Here is a 20,168-nt window from a genome sequence, read left to right on the forward strand (position 1 = left end):
ATTGTAGAACTTTAGTTGATTGTTATAATAAATTATTATTATAATGATCTTATCCTATAAAAATATTAAATAGGTAAGTTAATAGAAATAATTAACTCTAGTAAGTTAAGTTATGTAGGAGGAACAATACCAATATTATATTTAAAAAAATTATGAACTAAATACACTTTAAAAAATGTTAATTTACTTTTTCAATAAACAAAAAATCATAAAAAGTATGATATTTTTCTTAGTATAATAGTTTATAATTAAGAAACATAAATTTTATTATTCATTGGGTTATTTTCATTTAAATCTAATGATTTAATTAATATAATAGTTTATTTACTTAATAACAGTGATGAAGTTATGAATTTGAAACTTGTAAACAAGAAAACTACATTACAAGGTTACCAATTATGTTATTGATTTTTGGTGTTTATTTATAAGCAACAGAACACCGTTTTAATTATAACGATTGATTAATGTCGTACCTTCAAGGTACTACAGCGTTTCTATCTCTTAGATCAAAGAACACAACATCCGCACTGATGTTTGTTAAATCTACATATAATAAGATAAAATATTGAAAACATTTACATGGATTAATTAATCGAGGATTATGAATTGATAATTTAAAGTCACTTCTTCGAAAAATAATAATGTATTTTTTATTATTGATTAATTTGTCGTAATATACTAGTCACTACCATTTACATGGGTTAACACTAGACTGCTGTGTTTGTGTCTACACTAATGGTATTTTATTATTTTTTCGTTTAGAATAATATTCTATTTATAGAAGTGAAACCACTATATTTATATTTATTTATTTCATTATACATTATATTCTTAGAAGGACATAATTCTTTTCAAACTATAATAATATAATTAAACATTTAAGAGAAACATTTAACAAACACACACTATTTAGTTATATTATAATACACACAATTCTATCATAAATTGATAGTCACTTTTAAAATCCTTTCATCCTAAAAGAAATCTATAAATTATTTTCGTCATCTTTTTTTATTTTAATAATAGTAATTAAATATATTGTATCAATCCTAATCTTATGTGTAAAAACTATGTTACTATAAAATGTCAAAATGATTTATACAGTATGTTCAATAAGTTCGGAAACACCAATTTTTTAGAGTCTCTATTGATTTTTTAATAATTTTTTTTTTTTTTTTTTAAGCTAATTGATAATCGAATGCACCTTTACGATTACAATTAAAGTTCAACACTAATGTAAAAGGGTAAAAATCTACCCTAACTTAAGAAACTTAAATGGCAACCACTAATTTTTCCTACTCACTTCAATAGAGAATTCAATTTTAAAAAGAATTATAGATAAAATAATTTTAAACCATTTTTAAATAAATAATCGTCGTTTTAAGGGTAGAAAAATATCCTATTTAAAGACAGATTTTGTTATGATCATTTTTATGATTTTAATTTTATAAAGATGATATCAATTGCAAATTATCTGCAAATTTATTAAGAAAAAAAAAATTTTATTAAAGCCTGTAAAAAGAACTTAAATGGACATTTTAAAAATCACTCTCTTATACGCTATCTTTTATTAAGGTATTTGAAGAATATAGCATTATCGGTCAATGCATATCATAATGTTTCCGGACTTTTTCTTATAGAAAATTTAGCATTGGTATCTAACATACATATCTAGTGATCACTTTTATCTGGACCGTTAAAACGAGTTCAATTGTTATAGTCGCTTTATCAACAATTAGTGTCATTTAAAGTACGTCATGCTGTCAAACATAATTCATGTAGTAGTTTGTAGGCTTACACAAAAATTATCAGTGGTCATTATAACATTATTATTCAATACGCAAACAACGTTTCCAAACTTATTCCTATAGGAATTGTAGTGTACTTTTCAACTACCAACTAATAATTATTTTTAACTCAGGTTAAAGTAACTTGTCCATATAATTTCTAATATTACAGTTGATCTATCGACAGTTAATGGATAGTTTGAGGTAAATTAAAGATTATAAAATAGTTTCTGTAACGCATCATTTTTCGATTTTGACTTTTATACTCATGCCGAAATTAACCTTAAGTTTTTAATCTGTGCAGACTTAAGATTATTTTTCATATTTTATTAAGTTATATTTTAGCTTCGATGCGAAGCTGAAAAAGTATTAATTTTACCATGTTGTATTTATTTATGTTTTTTATGTAAAGTCTAATAGAAGTTTCAAGATTTTAATTCATAGATGCTACTATAAAGAACATTTTAAAAGGGCTAAATGTATCCTTCCCCATTCTAAAAAAAAATTTAAATAACAATAAACATAATTTTCTAAATTTTTAAGAGACTAAGCCACTTTCTTAGTTTAACAATGGTTGTATTACTTTTTATACTACATTTAAGGAAAATTTAGCATGAAAGTGTAATTAAATTAACAGCGAAAGCCTTCACTAAAGTCGAAACATTTAAAATAGTTATCTTCATTAAAACTCATCATGAGCCGCATCATTTATTAGTGCCTAAATTCAATTCTAACTTATCTGTAAGCATTTTAAGATTTTGACCTCGAATTTTCGAAGAATATTCTATAAAACCTATATAAGAGGTTATCGAGTGATTTTTTCTATAAAAGTCTACATACAAAAAAAAACCTTATGTAAAGACAAATATTTTGATATATTATTTTTAATAATTTATTAAATTTTTACACGTGATATTAATATATTGATAAAACAGCTTATTTTTTATACTTTGTTTCTTTAAAAGTTTCAACACTTCATTATAACCTTTTCAAATGTTTATACTGACTTGAATATAAATTACTTAAGTTGAATTTTATAGCACTGAACTAGTATTAGTTGAAATAAATCATAAAAAATGAAATAGGGAAGAGCGGGGTTAGTTGTTACAATTTGTACATTTTTAATTTTTAGAATTTCACATTAATTATTATCTGGATGAATATTCATTCGTTTTATGCAGTTAATTCTTAAGTATCATACAAATATATATAAAGAAATAAAGAAACATTTTTAATCAAAGAAAATAATGTTTTGATTCATCAGATCAAAAAGTAACAACTCGCCCCGAATCGGAGTAAATTGTTACATACTGGGGGCAAGTTTCTATAATATTCAATTTTATTTTATTTGATAAATATTATTCGAAAAAATAACAAAAAGTAATAGTACAAAGTCTTATGGTAAAATCAGTCTTGCGTATAACAATTTTAAAACTATGTAAACCGGAGATGATGGACTACAACAAACATGTTTCTGAAAATGTTCAACAAACTGTAAAAAGGAAAATGCAGTTACCCATCCAATTGGGTGGCTAGCTCCAATGCAGCCAGTAGGTTCATTGCTTATAAAATGCTGTTTAAAATTAACTCTTGGAAATATAAGTATAGGTGGCAAAGAGTTTCCTATGGCATTGACAGCAAAGACCATAGTTACAGTTGTCCCTTCTAACTGATATTTCACATACAGACTATGTAGATTATCAACAAAAATACCGAAATTGTGTTTATTAAAGCTAATGATTCTCCCAAGACTAGTTGGTTCAGGTAAACGTTAAGATAACATGGGATGCCTTTTTAAGAAACTAGTAAATCAGTCTTTAGAGGCTTGTTTACGAGCATCCCAGTTTTTGAGATAAGCAACATCATTTGCTTTCGCATATTCATATGCCAACAACTTAACGTCCAATGGAGTGAGGCCATAATAGATTCTGCTACAATGAACCAATAATTAGATAAAGCAGCTTCTAAAGTTTCTGAAAATACTTGCCTAGGTTTCGCATATCCAATCAGTTTACAATTAGTTTTCAAAGGTATATTGGATTAGTAGATAAGAAAATAAAATAAATAATAAAAAGTAAAACATATATACCCACCAAGGGTAGACTATGGGACTTCCATAGATGCAAATAATAAAATAAAGAAAACAAAGTAGTCAAAGTGATAAAACTTTAAAACATACAAAACGAAACAAATGTAGTAAGAGCTACATTTAATTTTAAACGAGAAAACAAACATAATAAATAAAGTTAATAGGCATTATGCCAGTGTCGCAAGAACATAAGAGCCGACATAGGATTGGACGATTGACGTTCGCTCAAGCGATTCGACAATACGAATGTCGCAATCAGCGTATGGAATGGGTGTAACGAATATCTCATCGTTCACCATTCTTAGGTATCCATCTGCGGGGGTTGGCTCGTTAGTTCGACTCCGAACGGAGCGGAGGGAGCCGTTATCGCTAATAGCGGTAACGTTGATGCTACGATCCTTATACTCAGAGGGGGCTGGAAACTCACGCATTGTGTATAGTGACTGAGTCCTATAAAGGGTGAGGGCCCATGAGTCTTGGATTTGTGGGGAGATTGTCCACCACGGCTCTGGGTTCGCAGGGCGAACCGGTTGCGTAATATCAAATATTGTCCCTATTGACCGGGAATGAAATTGTCCTAGCGAATAAAGGAGATCTGCAAGGGGCGCGGGAACTGGTAGAGTTCTACCCATGCGGATAAAGTAGATGGATAGTGCGGATAAAGTAGATAAGAAATATATGTTCTGGCTCAATTTCACAATGTGAAATGTGAAATTTTTTTTTTTTTTCCACAAACCGGCATATTGTGGACCGCCCTGGAACTACCGCGAGGTATTGCTTCAGGGCGAGAGCGGCGGCATTTTAACCCGACGAAACCCAACAAAAGGTCTATTTTAGAAAAATTACTTAATGATTTTATTTATTTCCACGCACTCACAAATAAGTAGTTAAAGTCAAAATTTAAAATACAAAAAGACATTAGAGCAAAGATAATTAAGACGGTGACGACGGAAGCGTCAACGTTAGTGGTGATGACNCCATTAGAACAAAGATAATTAAGACGGTGACGACGGAAGCGTCAACGTTAGTGGTGATGACGGCGGCGTTTAACCCAACGCTACCTAAACATAACTACATGTGTAAAGTGTGTACAACATAAAAAAAAAAAAAATTGACTTTCCTTAATTCGTGTCCTTAATAAGTAGTTTAATAGAATGAATTAGAATAACAGTGATATTACGTTTAATATCGTTTATTTTAAACTTAGAGTTTAATAATATATTTATAAAGATATTTACAGTGCAATATTATTTACAACTAAATTTTTGATATTGAGTCAAATTCTATTCGATAGTTCAGTAACACAAACAAATAATTATTTTCGCTAACGAGTATAAGTTATTGATGTTTTCTAATTGAAAGTATTTACTTTAATCAGCTAAAATATACACATGCACTATTATTTGAGCTAATGAGTAATCGTTAATGAATCTTTCTAATTAAACCATGCATTCGCTGAATGTTGTATATGGTATTTAACATATATCATTTAAATACATGTTTAAGTCAGTTAAAGGTTAGTCTAACTGTTTAGGGTAGGATAGCAAATTATTAGAAAGTAAAAATATTTTAACACTGAAAAAAGAAAGCATTGTAGTATACGAGAGTGAATGTTATGTAATTAACAGTTTATTAATCGATTAATTTACAATTAATAGTATAATGTATGATAACAATATAAAGCGTAAAAATTATTATTAAACATGTAAATTCAAAAAAAAAAATTAAAAATATAATTACATAACATGGCAGCTATTTATTTACATAAACAGAAGTAAATTAAGTTTAATTAACATATTTTAGAAAAAGCTCTAAATAAATGAGCTATTTTTAACATTCAATTTAAAAACAGAATTACAATTATTTACATAAATACAAAGTATGATTAAATACAGAAATTTGCCAATCCGCCTTGATTTTTCAAACTCCTAAAATTAAATTTGTAAATTAATATGTATGTATATTACAGTTCTAATAAAGATGGTCAAACTCACTCAATTTTGTAGTGTCCATATGCTAATGTATGAATTTGATCCTTTAACACAACCCTTTTATCGTCGTACCTATTTAACGCTAGCTTTGTGCTATCAATCGACTTAATTTGGTGTTTGTACGATCTAAAGGATCGCATTTCTCTATAAGGAGTATAATCTTCGGGTAAATCGATTATTCCCTGAAAAAGACACTGTTTATAATTTTCAAATATTATATGGTTTTTTACGGCATGATGGGCCACGCCTTTGGCTTTGATAATTTCTTTAGTATTTTGAATAAAACCGTATGCTTTAGATCTTAGAGCAACATGTGCTGAAATAAACTCTCCACCAGTTTCGTCTGTGAAAGTGCCTGGAATCTTGCAACGCTCTGTACGGTAACATGGATGGTTAACATGATAGTTTGAAGTATCCAGTTTTTCCAAACCCTCGATTATGTTCTATATCCTCATAAAATTTTTTTGTTTTCACCAGGTATATCAATGAATCTAAAACATAAGATTTAATTACACGAAATAAAAATAAACAAATAAAATTAAAATAAACAAATAAAATTGTGAATTTACCAGTGTCCATGTATAGGAGTTCAATGTTTTCTCCATATAACGCTTTAGTGAAAATCATACGTTAGAGTTTTAGATATGTCTAAAACGGCAAATCCTATGTACATGGGCTTATCAAAAACTAAATCGTCTTTATGTAAATGTACAGCACACAAGTTGTCACCATATATTGTTGTGCCTTTATGGTTTGGTAAATTGACAAGTTTTCTGTATCTTGCCTCGCTGCTAGTAAGTTCCATTTTCAATCTTAGGCGAACGTTCTCCATCGTTTTACCTAAAATATTATGTATATTTAATTACAAAATAATAATCGTTAAGTATATAATAATAAATATATGAAAAAATAAACGCACCAAACACGGAATTGTTCATAAGTTTGTAAAAATCTTTTTCAAAAGTATTTTTCGCCATCGCCCTCATCCTTGTATTCAGAGAAATGTAACTTGCGAGCCAAGGTGATTGATTAAATTCAATAATACGGTGTACTTTTTCTAAAACTAATCCTGCCTGTAACGCTTGCTTTAAAGATTTATAGTGTACAATATATTTTTTTTTATATTCCAATGTGGTTAAAAGTTTGGGAAATTTAGATCCAGTTGGTATTTTTTTATCAGGTAAATATGGTAAATCATTATGATTATCATGCAATTGCGTCGGATAAGAAACATCAACTTCTAATATCATCCCTTTACACGAATCAGCTGGTGTTTCTTCCAATCTCTTTAAAACTTCCGGAACACTTAAATTTTTTTCGCTCCATTTAAACCCATCTTTAGGCAAGTATTGCGACATTGCCCATCCATATCTGAAAGTATTAAAAAAATAATAATAATAATTATATATTATAGTAAAACTATAATTATTATTTAAAATTTAAAAAAAAAAAAATCAATTTTACTCACAAATTTGTAGCATCGAGATAAACAATCCAGTTATCCGGCTTAGTATCATCATAATCAGGAAGTCCTATGTGATTAGCTTATGTGATTAGAGTATCTGCGAACTGCAGTTGTTAAACCCCCTCTAATACCCTGCTCTAATCATAAGCATGTCGTAGTCATTTAAAAGTTCCAACTCGATCTTTGTATGCTTTAACATACAGTCAAAAGACATGCCCGGTGCGGTGTAATAATAATTAGGATCTAATCCATACGTTTTTAAACAGATGTCTCTAAAAGATTCAAGTACATCACATAACAACAACACATCCAATTTCAAATACCAGTCACTATATTGCCCCAACGTTGTACATTCAAAATGATCCCAAACTTTTTGCGCGTGTTTATAATCTTCTGTTATATGGCTCTCATTCAGAGAACTATAAAACTCATTAATGGATGGCATTAATTTTTTTTATACATTTCATATTTCACACCCTTGGTGTGTATTGTATTTTACAATAGCTAACTTAATGGTAGTATACATACTACGTATATTATGACATTATTACGATAAAAAAAAAAAAAAAAATAACTGCAATGTTATGTAAATATATTTTATTTTTTAACTTGAATGTTTAAAGCATAATACATTGATTATTACAAATACATATAAATTGAATACATATTAAGAGTTATTTATATACCAATTTCTTAACATAAACATTTTATAAAAACTACAATAAGTTGGATTTAAATTCATATGAAATAAACATGATGGATATGAATTATCTATTGACAGTTGCGTTATGCGAGGACATCCAATATCTTCCATGTTAATCACATTTACATGGGGTATATACTGTTGTAAAATATCTCTTTTTTGTAATCCTTTTACAAATATCTCTGTAAATTTTAACGAGTTTAAAATTCTTGGTAGTTCTTCAATTTCTACGTATCCGTACTGAGGTTGCATTGAATGTCAGTGTTTATTCAACCATTTGTTAACATTTCGACTTTTTTCATCTGTTGGAGTTGCGTGTTTAAATATCCAGTGTTGAGTAGCATAAGTGTCAGTATCCACTATAGATAGTTCTTTTATAAGATACTCGTTATTCGATCCCAATATACACTCAAAATCGGCTATTGCTGTAGCCATTATTTAGTTTGTTAACTAGTACGTGTAGAATACAGATCTTGTTCTACGACGTTTTGTTTAAAAAAAAAATGTACACTAGAGTCAGTATGGCCTTCGTATTTTACAAAACCTTTAGTTTTATTAATCTGTTCTTCTAGCTTACTATATCGTAACTTAGAAGCTGAGTCTATTGCGTTGAAATTAGTATTTCAATTTTCAATTTTAACTTCTACTCCGTGTATTTCTTCATTTATTTTTTCAATTATTTTTCGATAATTACTAAGCGTTTCAATAATTTTTATAATATCTGTTTCTAATTTAGCTAATGTAGACTCTAGTTTGCATATTTTTTTTATTCTTTTACTTTCTAATGATGAACCAAATACATCCATTACTGTTAACGTTTACGAATGAACTAAGAATATTTTATTAGTTTTTGAGGATTTTATTCTGCTCGGCCGACTTTTTATACTTTAAAAAGTAATAACACACAGTTTAATTAAAGATAGGTAGAGGGGGTATGTCACCTTAAGGTTAAATAAATATACATATTTAAATATATATTGATACTTTATTATATGGAGTAAAAAATACAATTAATAGTGCATATTATGGTGCTGAATACCATAAATGGCTACAAAACTTTTTTACTGTTTACAAACTTTTGTTTTCATCAAAATCTTTACATACGAAAAGGCTTTTTAAGAAACATAAGTAAAAAAATGGAGCTTTTATTGTGTTTGTTACGTTTATCCAGGCTATAATATATACTATTGATAGACAGATACATATATCTAAAACCGTTTAACGCCTGTAATGTTATTTTTAATTGGCCTTAAAAAAGAAAAATTGTAAAAATATAAATTGCTTTAGCCATCCACATAGCACGACGAAAAGCTCTGGGGTCTCTAAATGATATGCCATGAAGAGGAATTCCACTTAAAAATATAATTGTGAGCTCTTAAAGTTAACAATAATCATCTCTTAATTTTCGTTCGCTAAATTTTTTTTTTTTGCAAAACCTATTATACCATCTATTGACCCATTTAATTTCTTAATAGTAACTTTATCGAATATGAAAATTTTTGAAAAGAACAAAATTGTTCTTCTTTTCTTTGCAAAATTCGTTTTTTTTAATTTCATAAAAAGCTATCTTTTTAACTATATTTCATTTTTTATGATTTATTTCAACTAATACTAGTTCAGTGCTATAAAATTCAACTTAAGTAATTTTTATTCAAGTCAGTATAAACATTTGAAAAAGTTGTAATGAAGTGTTGAAACTTTTAAAGTAACAAAGTATAAAAAATAAGCTGTTTTATCAATATATTGATATCACGTTTAAAAATTTAATAAATTATTAAAAATAATATATCAAAATATTTCTCTTTACATAAGGTTTTTTTTGTACGTAGACTTTTATAGAAAAAATCACTCGATAACCTCTTATATAGGTTTTATGCTGTTTTATAGAATATTCTTCGAAAATTCGAGGTCAAAATCTTAAAATGCTATGCGCCTCAATTAAAATTTTTCCAAATGATCTTAAATTTTCAAAATATTATTTTTATATACTAAAAAAAAAAAAAAAATGACAAGGTATCCTGAAAGAAATTTCGAAATTCGTAAAATAAGGACCACCCTAATGTTGTAAAGTTTACACAACTCTAATTGCTGCCTCTAATATACTAAGACCCTCTGTTGTGTTTATGTTGAGATAGTAGAGTAGTTTAGAGCTGTATAGTCTTAATAAAAAACTGAATTGGACATTTTACTCTGTATATTAAGAAGAAATCGTAATCCATTTTTACTGGTAGTTATATTATGTATGATTGCGTTAAGTAATATCACTGTCAAATTTCAATAAATAATAGACATCTTTATATCGGGTTTCCTTTGTATTTTTGCTATTCTAAATTTATTTTATAATTCAAAATATCCAAGAAAATGGTCGAATGAAATTTTTTTTTTTTAGAATTTATCCATTTTATTTCAAAAAATATTTTCATTATAATTTTGGTCACTAAATCTGTCAGTTAAATGAAAAATATCCTTCTTCTAAAAAATTTCACCTAATTTCCATCAAGAAAGTTCGTATTGATCGTTTTTGACATTGAGTTATATTTTTGTCAGATTTCAATCTATACAAGTTTCAAATATATGCGTCTTCATTATGCAGAATACCGGTTGTAATTATCTTCTTTCAAAATGTTATTAAGTATTGTAAGCTAAAAATTTATATTAAAATTTCTATAATTTCAATTAAAGATGAATGATAATTACTTATTATAATAATCTTATGAATTATGGGTAAATTAATGTAATTTAAGATAAGAGCGTTTAAAAAATATTTACTATAGATTTGAATTTCTGGACATACGGAATTGTAATCGGGGTATCTGCTAAATCTATATACATCTACACACTTCAAGAATTTCAGTCAATTTTTTGAGTACCAACACTGGTGCACCATATTTCGTCAACAATAGTACACTACATGATTACACAAACCAAAACCATTTAAGTCTATTTTCTCTCATTAGCGATCGACGATCTACTCCTATGTGTCCTCTTACATATTCATTCCTTATAATCTATTGTCACTCCACTCAACCAAGTATTTTCAACTTTGTTACTGTCACTCTCTGTTCAACTTCATTATTAACCGCCCAACATTTTAATCTATGAAATATAGTTGGTCACATTACAGTTTTATAGAATTTACCTTTCAGACTTATTGGGATTATCTTATCGCACAAAACACCAGACACTTTTATCCACTTTATTTATCCACACATAATTCTGTCTCTCAAAGTAAAAAATATTTATTGAATGATTAACTAAAAATTACATGAAACTAAAAAAAGTAAAATGAATAATTCAAACATAATTTTTATTTTACTATAGAATCGTCTTATATTGCTAAATTTTTTTTAAATAAATGAATATTATTTTTAGATATTTTATTTAGCTTAAAATTTTATGTATAGTATATCATTTAATATTATAAGATTTTTGTTATTGTTCTCAATTTTTACAATATCAAAGGGCACTTTTATTTATTTTTAATTTCATTTTCCCTAATGTTTGTGCATACGAAAGACCTCTTAAGTGCGCTACTATGTTTTCTGGTTTTAACAATATGACAGGATTTTGATTTTTGGATCGACGTGATTTTTCAATCTTCTCTCCTGATATTGAAGAAATTTTTTGTGGTGGAAATGTTAACTTATTAGTCCATCGACTTTCTTCATTTATTTTATTTTGATCTTCTACTAGATTACATTTTTTTTTTTGTTCCGCTTGTCGTACAACCACTCGAATGATATTTGTATTATGAGATTTATTTTCATTTCTATAACATTTTTTATTCAAATAACTTTAAAGCTTAAACTGCAATTTATATTTTGTTTTGTTTGCAATATTTATTATTCGATTAATTTTTCAAATTTTAATTTTTTCAAATTAATATACGAGTGTAAAAATGTTTATAAATGAAATTATCTATACACCAACTTTAGTGTAATAAGATACCTCAAACAAAATAGTATTTTTTTTTTTAATTTTTAAAGTATTTTAATTTCGTAATTTCAATACATACTTTTTAATCGAATTAATCCTATTTTTATTCATCAATAACTCTTCATTTGTTTTTTTAATTAACTGGCTTGATAGAACATTACTGCAAGAAATGTTAAAAAATTGACAACCTTGAAACAATTTTAAATTTAATCATGTTTAACGCCCTTTCTAAAAGCTATTGCTTGTGCTAGAGAGGACGAGAAATCCTACATATCCCAGCGCAATGGAATCGAACCCGATACCTATGTACTGAGGCACGACGCATTGCCAACTGAGTTAGGTCGTTAATTGAGCCTAGTTAAATAAATATTTCTAAAATTGATTTACTTTCTGGAAAATACCGAGTGTAAACTTTGTGGTGATATGCTTTTAGTTTTTATATCTTCGCTTTTATTTAAAGAAACTCTCTCCAGTAAATATTGATACAAATCGTCAGCTGGTTTGACAATAGTTGACTTATCAGTTGGTAATGATTCGTTAACATCTTGAACCGAATCAGAATGCGAAGAAAATACGTTAATTATTTCCGAACTTGCAGGTTCGTGAGAATTGGTTTCTTCTGGAAGTTCTCTGTGTATAATATCAATAAAATGACATTAAGGTCTCGTTTCATCAAATTTTTATAATATTTAAAATATTACAATAATCGTAATTTTTAGATGAAAAATATATTAATCATTTTTTTTTATGTTTAGAAATATTAACCAAATAACTTTGGTATTTGTGGTCAATATTCAATTAAAATTTTCCTTCTGTACTGAATATTTGTACTCATAATTTTATATCGTTCGTGAATTTTCTATATTCGATAGACAAAAATGACTATATTTTTACAAAAACACTACCTTAACGACTACATGTAAATTTAAATAAAATTGGACAAAAGAGATCAATATTTATTAAGTAATAAAACAACACACTCATTTCAAAATCTGTAATTTATTTGAAAGGCAGCCAAAATTTTATGTTTTAAATCTTAAAAAATGTTATGCAGGACTTAAATTAACACGTACTAACTTAAGCATAAAGTTTCATGTAAACTCATAAACCCTTTGTTTTGTTTTATTTTACGGATATACTCTTGTAACTTATAATCTTAACAAAATTATAGGGGATTGCAATAAATGAAATCTTAATTTTATAAAAATAAATAAATAATTATAAATTTTTTGATATTTTAACCGTATCGAGTAATTAAAGAAGAACACTAATGTCTGTATATGTATTTAAATAAAATAAAAAATATGAGGACTTTTGAAGTATGTCTAGTGTTGTTTATTCATTTTTTTGAGGATAATCTAGTCTGAAAAATGAAAATAAATAATTTTATTTCATTAATTTTTATTATAATTAAATTAATATCTACCTGCTGAAGAACTTTTCTGCTCTTCGTTTTTTGTAATTTTCTGATAAAATCTAATTTTTTTTTATGTTGCATCGTTAGCTACACTTCTGCTAAGAAAATATTTTTTAATTTTTTACCAATAAGTTTGATTAAAATGATTGCAACCATTGTCATTAAAAAACATGAAACATCATTTTATAGTGTATATGGTTTTTTTTCTTCATCATAAATGTTTTCAAATAATTTTTTAGTAATTATCAATTTTGTTTCATTGTCTATTCATTGATTGAATAATACTTAAGTTTAATGTTCTTCATTGAAATAACATTAATTATTAAAAAAGATACCCGTTGTGGCTTCAGAAATTGTTTTATCAATTTTAGAATATTCATGCAGCTTTCTTAAAAATTTGATATCATTTAAAGGAGCTGTTTCACTGTTTAAGTGATTAAAGAAGTTTATAGCATAATATTTAAATATACATAATAACATGTAAATAGATAATATATAGATTATTGTTAATTAATTAAAAAATGCATTTAAGGTGACGATTTAAAAATTTTCTTCTTACATGTTGGATTTTCAAAAATCCAATTTCTATAAGCAGGTTACAATATTCAATTTAAATACTCTGAGACATAAAAGAACAAATTTCTACAAAATCGTCATATTTAATGTATAAAATGGTTAAAATTAACAATAACAGTCGAAACAATTATTATTGAAAGAGTACAATCAATTATTTTTTAAAAATTGTTATACATAACATAGTATATATTGTACATATAGAATTATTTAGGGACTAAAGAGGCCAATGTAAATTCATTATTCCTCTTAAAATATTCGGTATATATTCAGATTAGGAAATTCCCATCCTCAAGTAGGTATTTTTATAAGTATCTTTTTGTTATATAACAAAATTCGTACAAATTAAATCAATATATCGGACATCAGTCGGTCTATGTGCAATAGGTATTTAGTATGTCCCCAATTATGAAATTTATTAGTATACAAATCAACCAGTTCAGTGGTCAGTATCTGGTTTGTTGAGTTAGCTGACCACATACAATGCATCCCTTACATCTAAGTAACTCTTATATTAACTAGTTCCTGTCAGCTACCTTAATTGGACAAGTCGACCAGGCTGCTTAATTTTATTTTATTCTCAATTTTTTTATTCTTTTTAAATAAAAGTTGTTCTTTTGTTGGGCTATTATGGCGTGAGGCGCTCAATATGTTAGGCTGGCACGCCTGAAGAACATCAATCATCAACAACATTAAATGTAACCCCCATAAACGATATATACAGAGTGGCCCACCACTCACTGACAACTTAAATAACTTTTGAGCCAGTTAATATTTTTAGCTGATTTTTTTTTTAAATAATAGTTATACGTTAGGTCTATAGCTATACCTCAATAATTAATTTGTTTACATTTCATTAAAAATATTAATTATTTTTAAATTTTAAATAAAATGTAAAAAAAAAATCTAAGATAGCTATTTTGTAGAGTAGAATTTAAGAAAAATTTTAGTAAAAAAATATCTTATTAATATTCAGTAGTAAATATTCTGTAACGTTTTGAAGTTTGTGAAAATTTGAATTTTCATGTATTATTTTACGGTATTAAACATTGAAATACGTATTGAGAAAAGGACAGAAGAAAACGCTATCTTTTCAATATACTTTTGAATGAGAGTGATAAGTAATAATTGCCTTATCTAATTTCTTATCATGGTATTAATGCCAAGTTTGTAATGTATACACATTATCATCATATGTATACACAGTAATCATGAAAAGATAGCGTTTTCTTCTGTCCTTTTCTCAATATGTATTTCAAAGTTTAATACCGTAAAATAATACATGAAAATTCAAATTTTCACAAACTTCAAAACGTTACAGAATATTTACTACCAAATATAAACTCTACAAAATAGCTATCTTAGATTTTTTTTTTACATTTTATTTTAAATTTAAAAATAATTCATATTTTTAATAAAATGTAAAAAAATTAATTATTGAGATATAGTTGTAGACCTAACATATAACTATTATTTAAAAAAAAATCAGCTAAAAATATTAACTGGATCAAAAGTTATTTAAGTTGTCAGTGAGTGGTGGGCCACCTGTATATATAATTATGTCCTTATTAAACAATAACATAAGTAAATTAGTATATTATACATGCATTGTTTTTTTAGTAATTTTAAACTAGATATAGTCATTTAAAAACCTATTCCCGTCAAAAATTATGTTTTATTGCTTGGCTCGGTAGTATGTCTCTGTTTAGCATTCCCTTAGGTAGTGGGTAATCAGTAAGCTCAGACTCATTACACAATTAAGTTGTTCTAAGAGTGAATTTTTGTCAAGATTAGTTAATTTATTTCTAAATAACAACATTTAATTTTTTTGTATATTGCTTTAGTCATTCATTGTTTTCCTGGTTTGTTTATTTTTATTTTTTCAGGAGGAACACCTCCCAAAATCATGATAATAAAAATAAGAAATTCTTTATAATTATCTTGTGGTAGCGTTAAATTAAGCATATTAAAACAAAAGTGTAATCTGTATATATTATAGAAGTCGTAATTGTCCCTTACTATCTTGCCAAATTAGTTATTGTTACTCGGAAAATAAATCAGTTAATAATAACTAAAATTATATAGTATGTTGCATGACATAATAAACATCAAAATTCATATTATAATATTTAAAAATCATTAAAACATTAGATTAAGAATGAATTTGATTAAAATACAACAATATTAATTGCTCACCGCCGTATATAATGTAAATTTAATACTCTTTGGAGGATTAAATGATTAGTTTTTATAATATCCCATTAGTTATAAAATTTCTTAAACGGAATACCAGGCCCAGATATGACACTTACTTTACAAATAATAAAAATTGTTGGCAATAATATTTCGTATTTATGATGATGACGACAACCAAAAAACATATCTCGTTCTATTTTCCTTTCTAATAAAGAACATGCACCTTTAAATTTCCCCTGTATCAGTCACAGATATATCAAAAACAAATGCTTTAATATTATTTGTCAATCCCTAGTTACCAACAACTTCATAAACGTCAAATCATATTAAACATTTCGAAAAGACCATATCTCCATAAGATGTAATTTTTCAGGGAAAGCAAAATACTGATTTTTAGAGAACAAAATTTAATTTTAAATGAAAACTGAAAGAGTGATGAATTGATTACCTCACTTATAAAAAAACAAATATACTATATCAACGTTTATTTATATTAAATTTATTATTTTATGAATAGATTAACGTATAGGAAACATTGGTTTCTCCGATAGACTACAAATTTACACTCATCTATTTTTTATGAGCGTATAATTTTTATACATTGTACCACATAAAATAAAATAATAAAATAAAAAATATATATATATATATATCTTAATAATTTTATTTAAAAACTATGAAATAAAATAAATATTAATTACAAAATGCATTTTAGTTTAATCAAATAATAATGATCAACTTTTTGAGACATTAAATATATAGTATACTTTTGACTACAAAGTTTGTAATAAAACAAAACTTTTTCTATTTATTAGAAGTATTAGAAGGAACTTAATCTTTGATTTTTGTAAGCCATTGAAAAATGTCGTTGTAAAACTATTTCTTTTTCTTTGGAAATGTATGTTTTGAATTGAGTTTTTTTATAATGAATTACAACTTTTTTATAGTATACAGCATTTTTTGGAGCAATAAAGTGATACCTGATGGTTTTTCAAGTATATATTTTTCTTTTATGAGACCATCTGTCCATTTATATGCAACAACCATACCTGATTTATTCCCTGTACATTTAAATTCCATACACTACAATATCTGGAGAAAAATTTTTGATCTTTCGAAATTTTGGCTGTTGATTTTACAGAAAATTAATTTTTTTATAGTGTCTATATCCACTAATCTTGAAAGTCTAAAATATCTTCGTTATTAATTTTAAAATGTCGTTTGGATATTTAATGAGTTTATTGTATTCGTTTAGTGTGTATTTTCTTTATTTTTTACAAATTCGTTTTTTGTAGTAAAAAAATATCTATCACAAGGTAAAAATGAATGACCTCAAATCGGAAAATACTGATATATATTATCAAACCTACCAATTGATACAGTAGCAAAAAAAACTTATTTAAGTGTTATTTTTGTTTTGACTACTGCAAGCATCTAAAAATATATGAAACTTTTATTTGAGATAGAAGTTCATTTAAAAATAATTACGTAAAAAATAGCAAATTTTATTGAGTTTTCTTGCCTCCTATGATTTATATTATGAATTGAAATAAGCTTTGCTTGTTTTAGTATTGTTACACAAAACTTAAGAACCAAATTTGACGGTAATAAAAAACTTCTTGTACTGGGATGTATAGTAATAGAAGGTATTGCATGTAGTCTTTTGTGATGGCTAAAATACTGTCGTCAGTTTGACAGACTTATTTTAAGTGTTACATTTTTTATAAAACATTTTTGCTCGATTTAGCTACTCATTTAGCGTTTTCTCTATGGTGGCTATTTTTATTTTCTGATTTAACTTTCAAATACTGTACAAATATTTACTTGGGAAGGTCAAAATTATAATTTTTCTTTAAAATAATTAAACTAAAATTTCATGTTAATTTTAGTATATTTTTATAAAACATATCGTATATTTGTATACGTCTAATTCTCTAGACAAATATATTTTTTAATGTTGTTAAAAAATTTCTATTTTTTGAAGTGACTCAATTTGTTCTAGAATCAAAGAATGAATTGTACCTGATATTCCATTATGACGTGAATTTATTTATTTTCTTCTCATATCGATTGGTTGAGTATCAACCAATATTAGTAAATGATTTAGATACCTAACATGCTTCTTTCCAACACCATGCAAGCATAAAAAAGTGTTTTTACGAACTTCATTTTTATTATCTTCAATGCTGACACATGATAGTGAAATATCACTTTAGGATTGTCAATATTGTATTTACGTTCCCTCTTTATATCTGCTGTTTTTATTATAGTTGGTAAATAACTATTATGATTGTTTTATCCTTAAATGGTTCATTTTAGCTAAAATATTAATGATAATTTCTTTAAACTTTCATAGGGCATTTACAAAAAATATACTAATTTCATAAGCTATTTCAGTTTTATTTTTCTAAAAATGAATTAAATGGTTAGTTTTATAACAATATTTCAAAATATTGAAAAAAATTATAATTATTTAAAATTAAATTACAAAATTCTATTATAAATCACTGTTAATAATGTAAAAAAATGATAACATAAATACAATAAAACATATTCTTAACACATAAAATTAAATAAAAGTAGTAACATTATAACAACAAAAATTACTTTTGGAAAATGACCTAATACTGTCCCCTTCAAGCTCTGAATCAATGGATGGGCTTCAATAATAGATTTTAGTACATCAAAATGCCAACATCTTCTTAATATTGAACCATTTTATAATGAATTGAATACTAAAAAAAATATTTATAAAGATCGAAAAAAATGAATATATTGATTTTTATTTACTAAATTTTATACATTTCCTTTGAGCTTAATTTTATATGAATGAATAATATATATTTTAAATCTATACAAATAGAAAATTAGGATTTTTAATGACTTTCTAGTTAAATTGATTAAAAAAATGTTGAAAGTAAATGTGAAAAACAAACACAAATGTTAATTACGTTTATCTATACCGAAGTTCTTACATCATGCCAATAAGAATAGTTATTTTATGTAAAATTAATTAATTATTTCATTTTTGTACTTACTTTGGGAAAAATAGAATTCAAAACATCAATTTACATCATTATCATATAAAAGTCAATATTTTTGATAGATATTCAAGTGCTTAACATTTAATGTAACATATTCAAACCACTCATAACAAAAACGGTTGTATTTGATATGACTATCATTGTCATCAAATCAACATGTGATATAATTAACTAACATACTTTATAATATATTGTTGTAAAAAACAACATTGTGATAACAATATTTAGTGAATATTTATACTAATAACTAAGTGGTTTCTGTTTTAATTCAACTATTCTTAATACTTAATCTAATTTAAGGCAAATAAAATATAACCCAATTTTGTGGACTGTATGTTATTTTCTCCTTATAATTTTACATTAAAGAATAAAACAAAACATTGTTTTACAGAAACATAAGAGAAAACAAAATAATACTTAATCTAAGGTTAGTCTATCCTACTTAACCAATTATACATAGATGATTCACAATAACAAATTATGATACATATATTTTAATACATTATTTAAAAAAAACCTACCTGTAGCAGCCTTGACTTGAACCCGATGTGTTCCGTGGATAGTAAATATGAAAATGCCGTTTATGCATAGGATATTCTATGTCGGTTATTGACAAAACCAAAGTAACAACAAATGATCAACAAAACGCATTCATACAAAAAGAAACATCAGCCCTCGCCGATGGTGGTACAAAATACAACTGGTTTGTAGGTTGACAACAGCGTCACCGAAACCGGTGGTGCGTGCCTGGCCCTCAACAAAAAATCACGACGGAACTGTTTCTATTTATGTCACAGTTTTCTTAAATATAAAATGTTTAAAAATTTCCTGTGCTATAAAGGATTAAAATTGTTTTGTATTTTGTAAATATGTCTATATTTTAGACGAGGGTCATAAAAAATAATAAAATAAAAATCATCATTTATAAATAAGTGGCACCTGTAAAAAACTATTGACATGTTTATTC

General features: G+C 26.2%; 1 protein-coding gene across 11 annotated transcripts in view; it reads right to left on the bottom strand.

The window, feature by feature from the left end:
• Positions 1-5,496: 5,496 nt before the first annotated feature.
• The window catches only part of LOC126899602 (uncharacterized), a 35,090-nt gene continuing 20,418 nt past the window's right edge, over positions 5,497-20,168 (bottom strand). For 2 of the 11 annotated variants that reach the window (XR_007702629.1, XR_007702630.1), the window contains 4 exons: positions 6,787-7,238; positions 6,437-6,707; positions 5,871-6,358; positions 5,498-5,804 (listed from right to left, as the gene is read on the bottom strand). Coding sequence is in view for 5 of the 11 variants with exons in the window: in XM_050674644.1 (XP_050530601.1) it covers positions 11,492-11,804; positions 12,051-12,131; positions 12,359-12,601 (637 nt within the window). In the remaining 6 variants the exon portion in view is untranslated. Of the gene's footprint in view, positions 5,805-5,870; positions 6,359-6,436; positions 6,708-6,786; positions 7,239-7,279; positions 7,752-9,781; positions 10,678-10,713; positions 11,805-12,050; positions 12,160-12,358; positions 12,602-18,567; positions 18,893-20,168 lie in introns of those variants that run through there. The other 9 variants (XR_007702633.1, XR_007702632.1, XR_007702634.1 and 6 more) reach the window with 8 other exon arrangements.

Source organism: Daktulosphaira vitifoliae, unplaced genomic scaffold, assembly GCF_025091365.1.
Source record: "Daktulosphaira vitifoliae isolate Bord-2020 unplaced genomic scaffold, ASM2509136v1 Scaffold_2, whole genome shotgun sequence".
NCBI classification, from domain to species: domain Eukaryota; kingdom Metazoa; phylum Arthropoda; class Insecta; order Hemiptera; family Phylloxeridae; genus Daktulosphaira; species Daktulosphaira vitifoliae.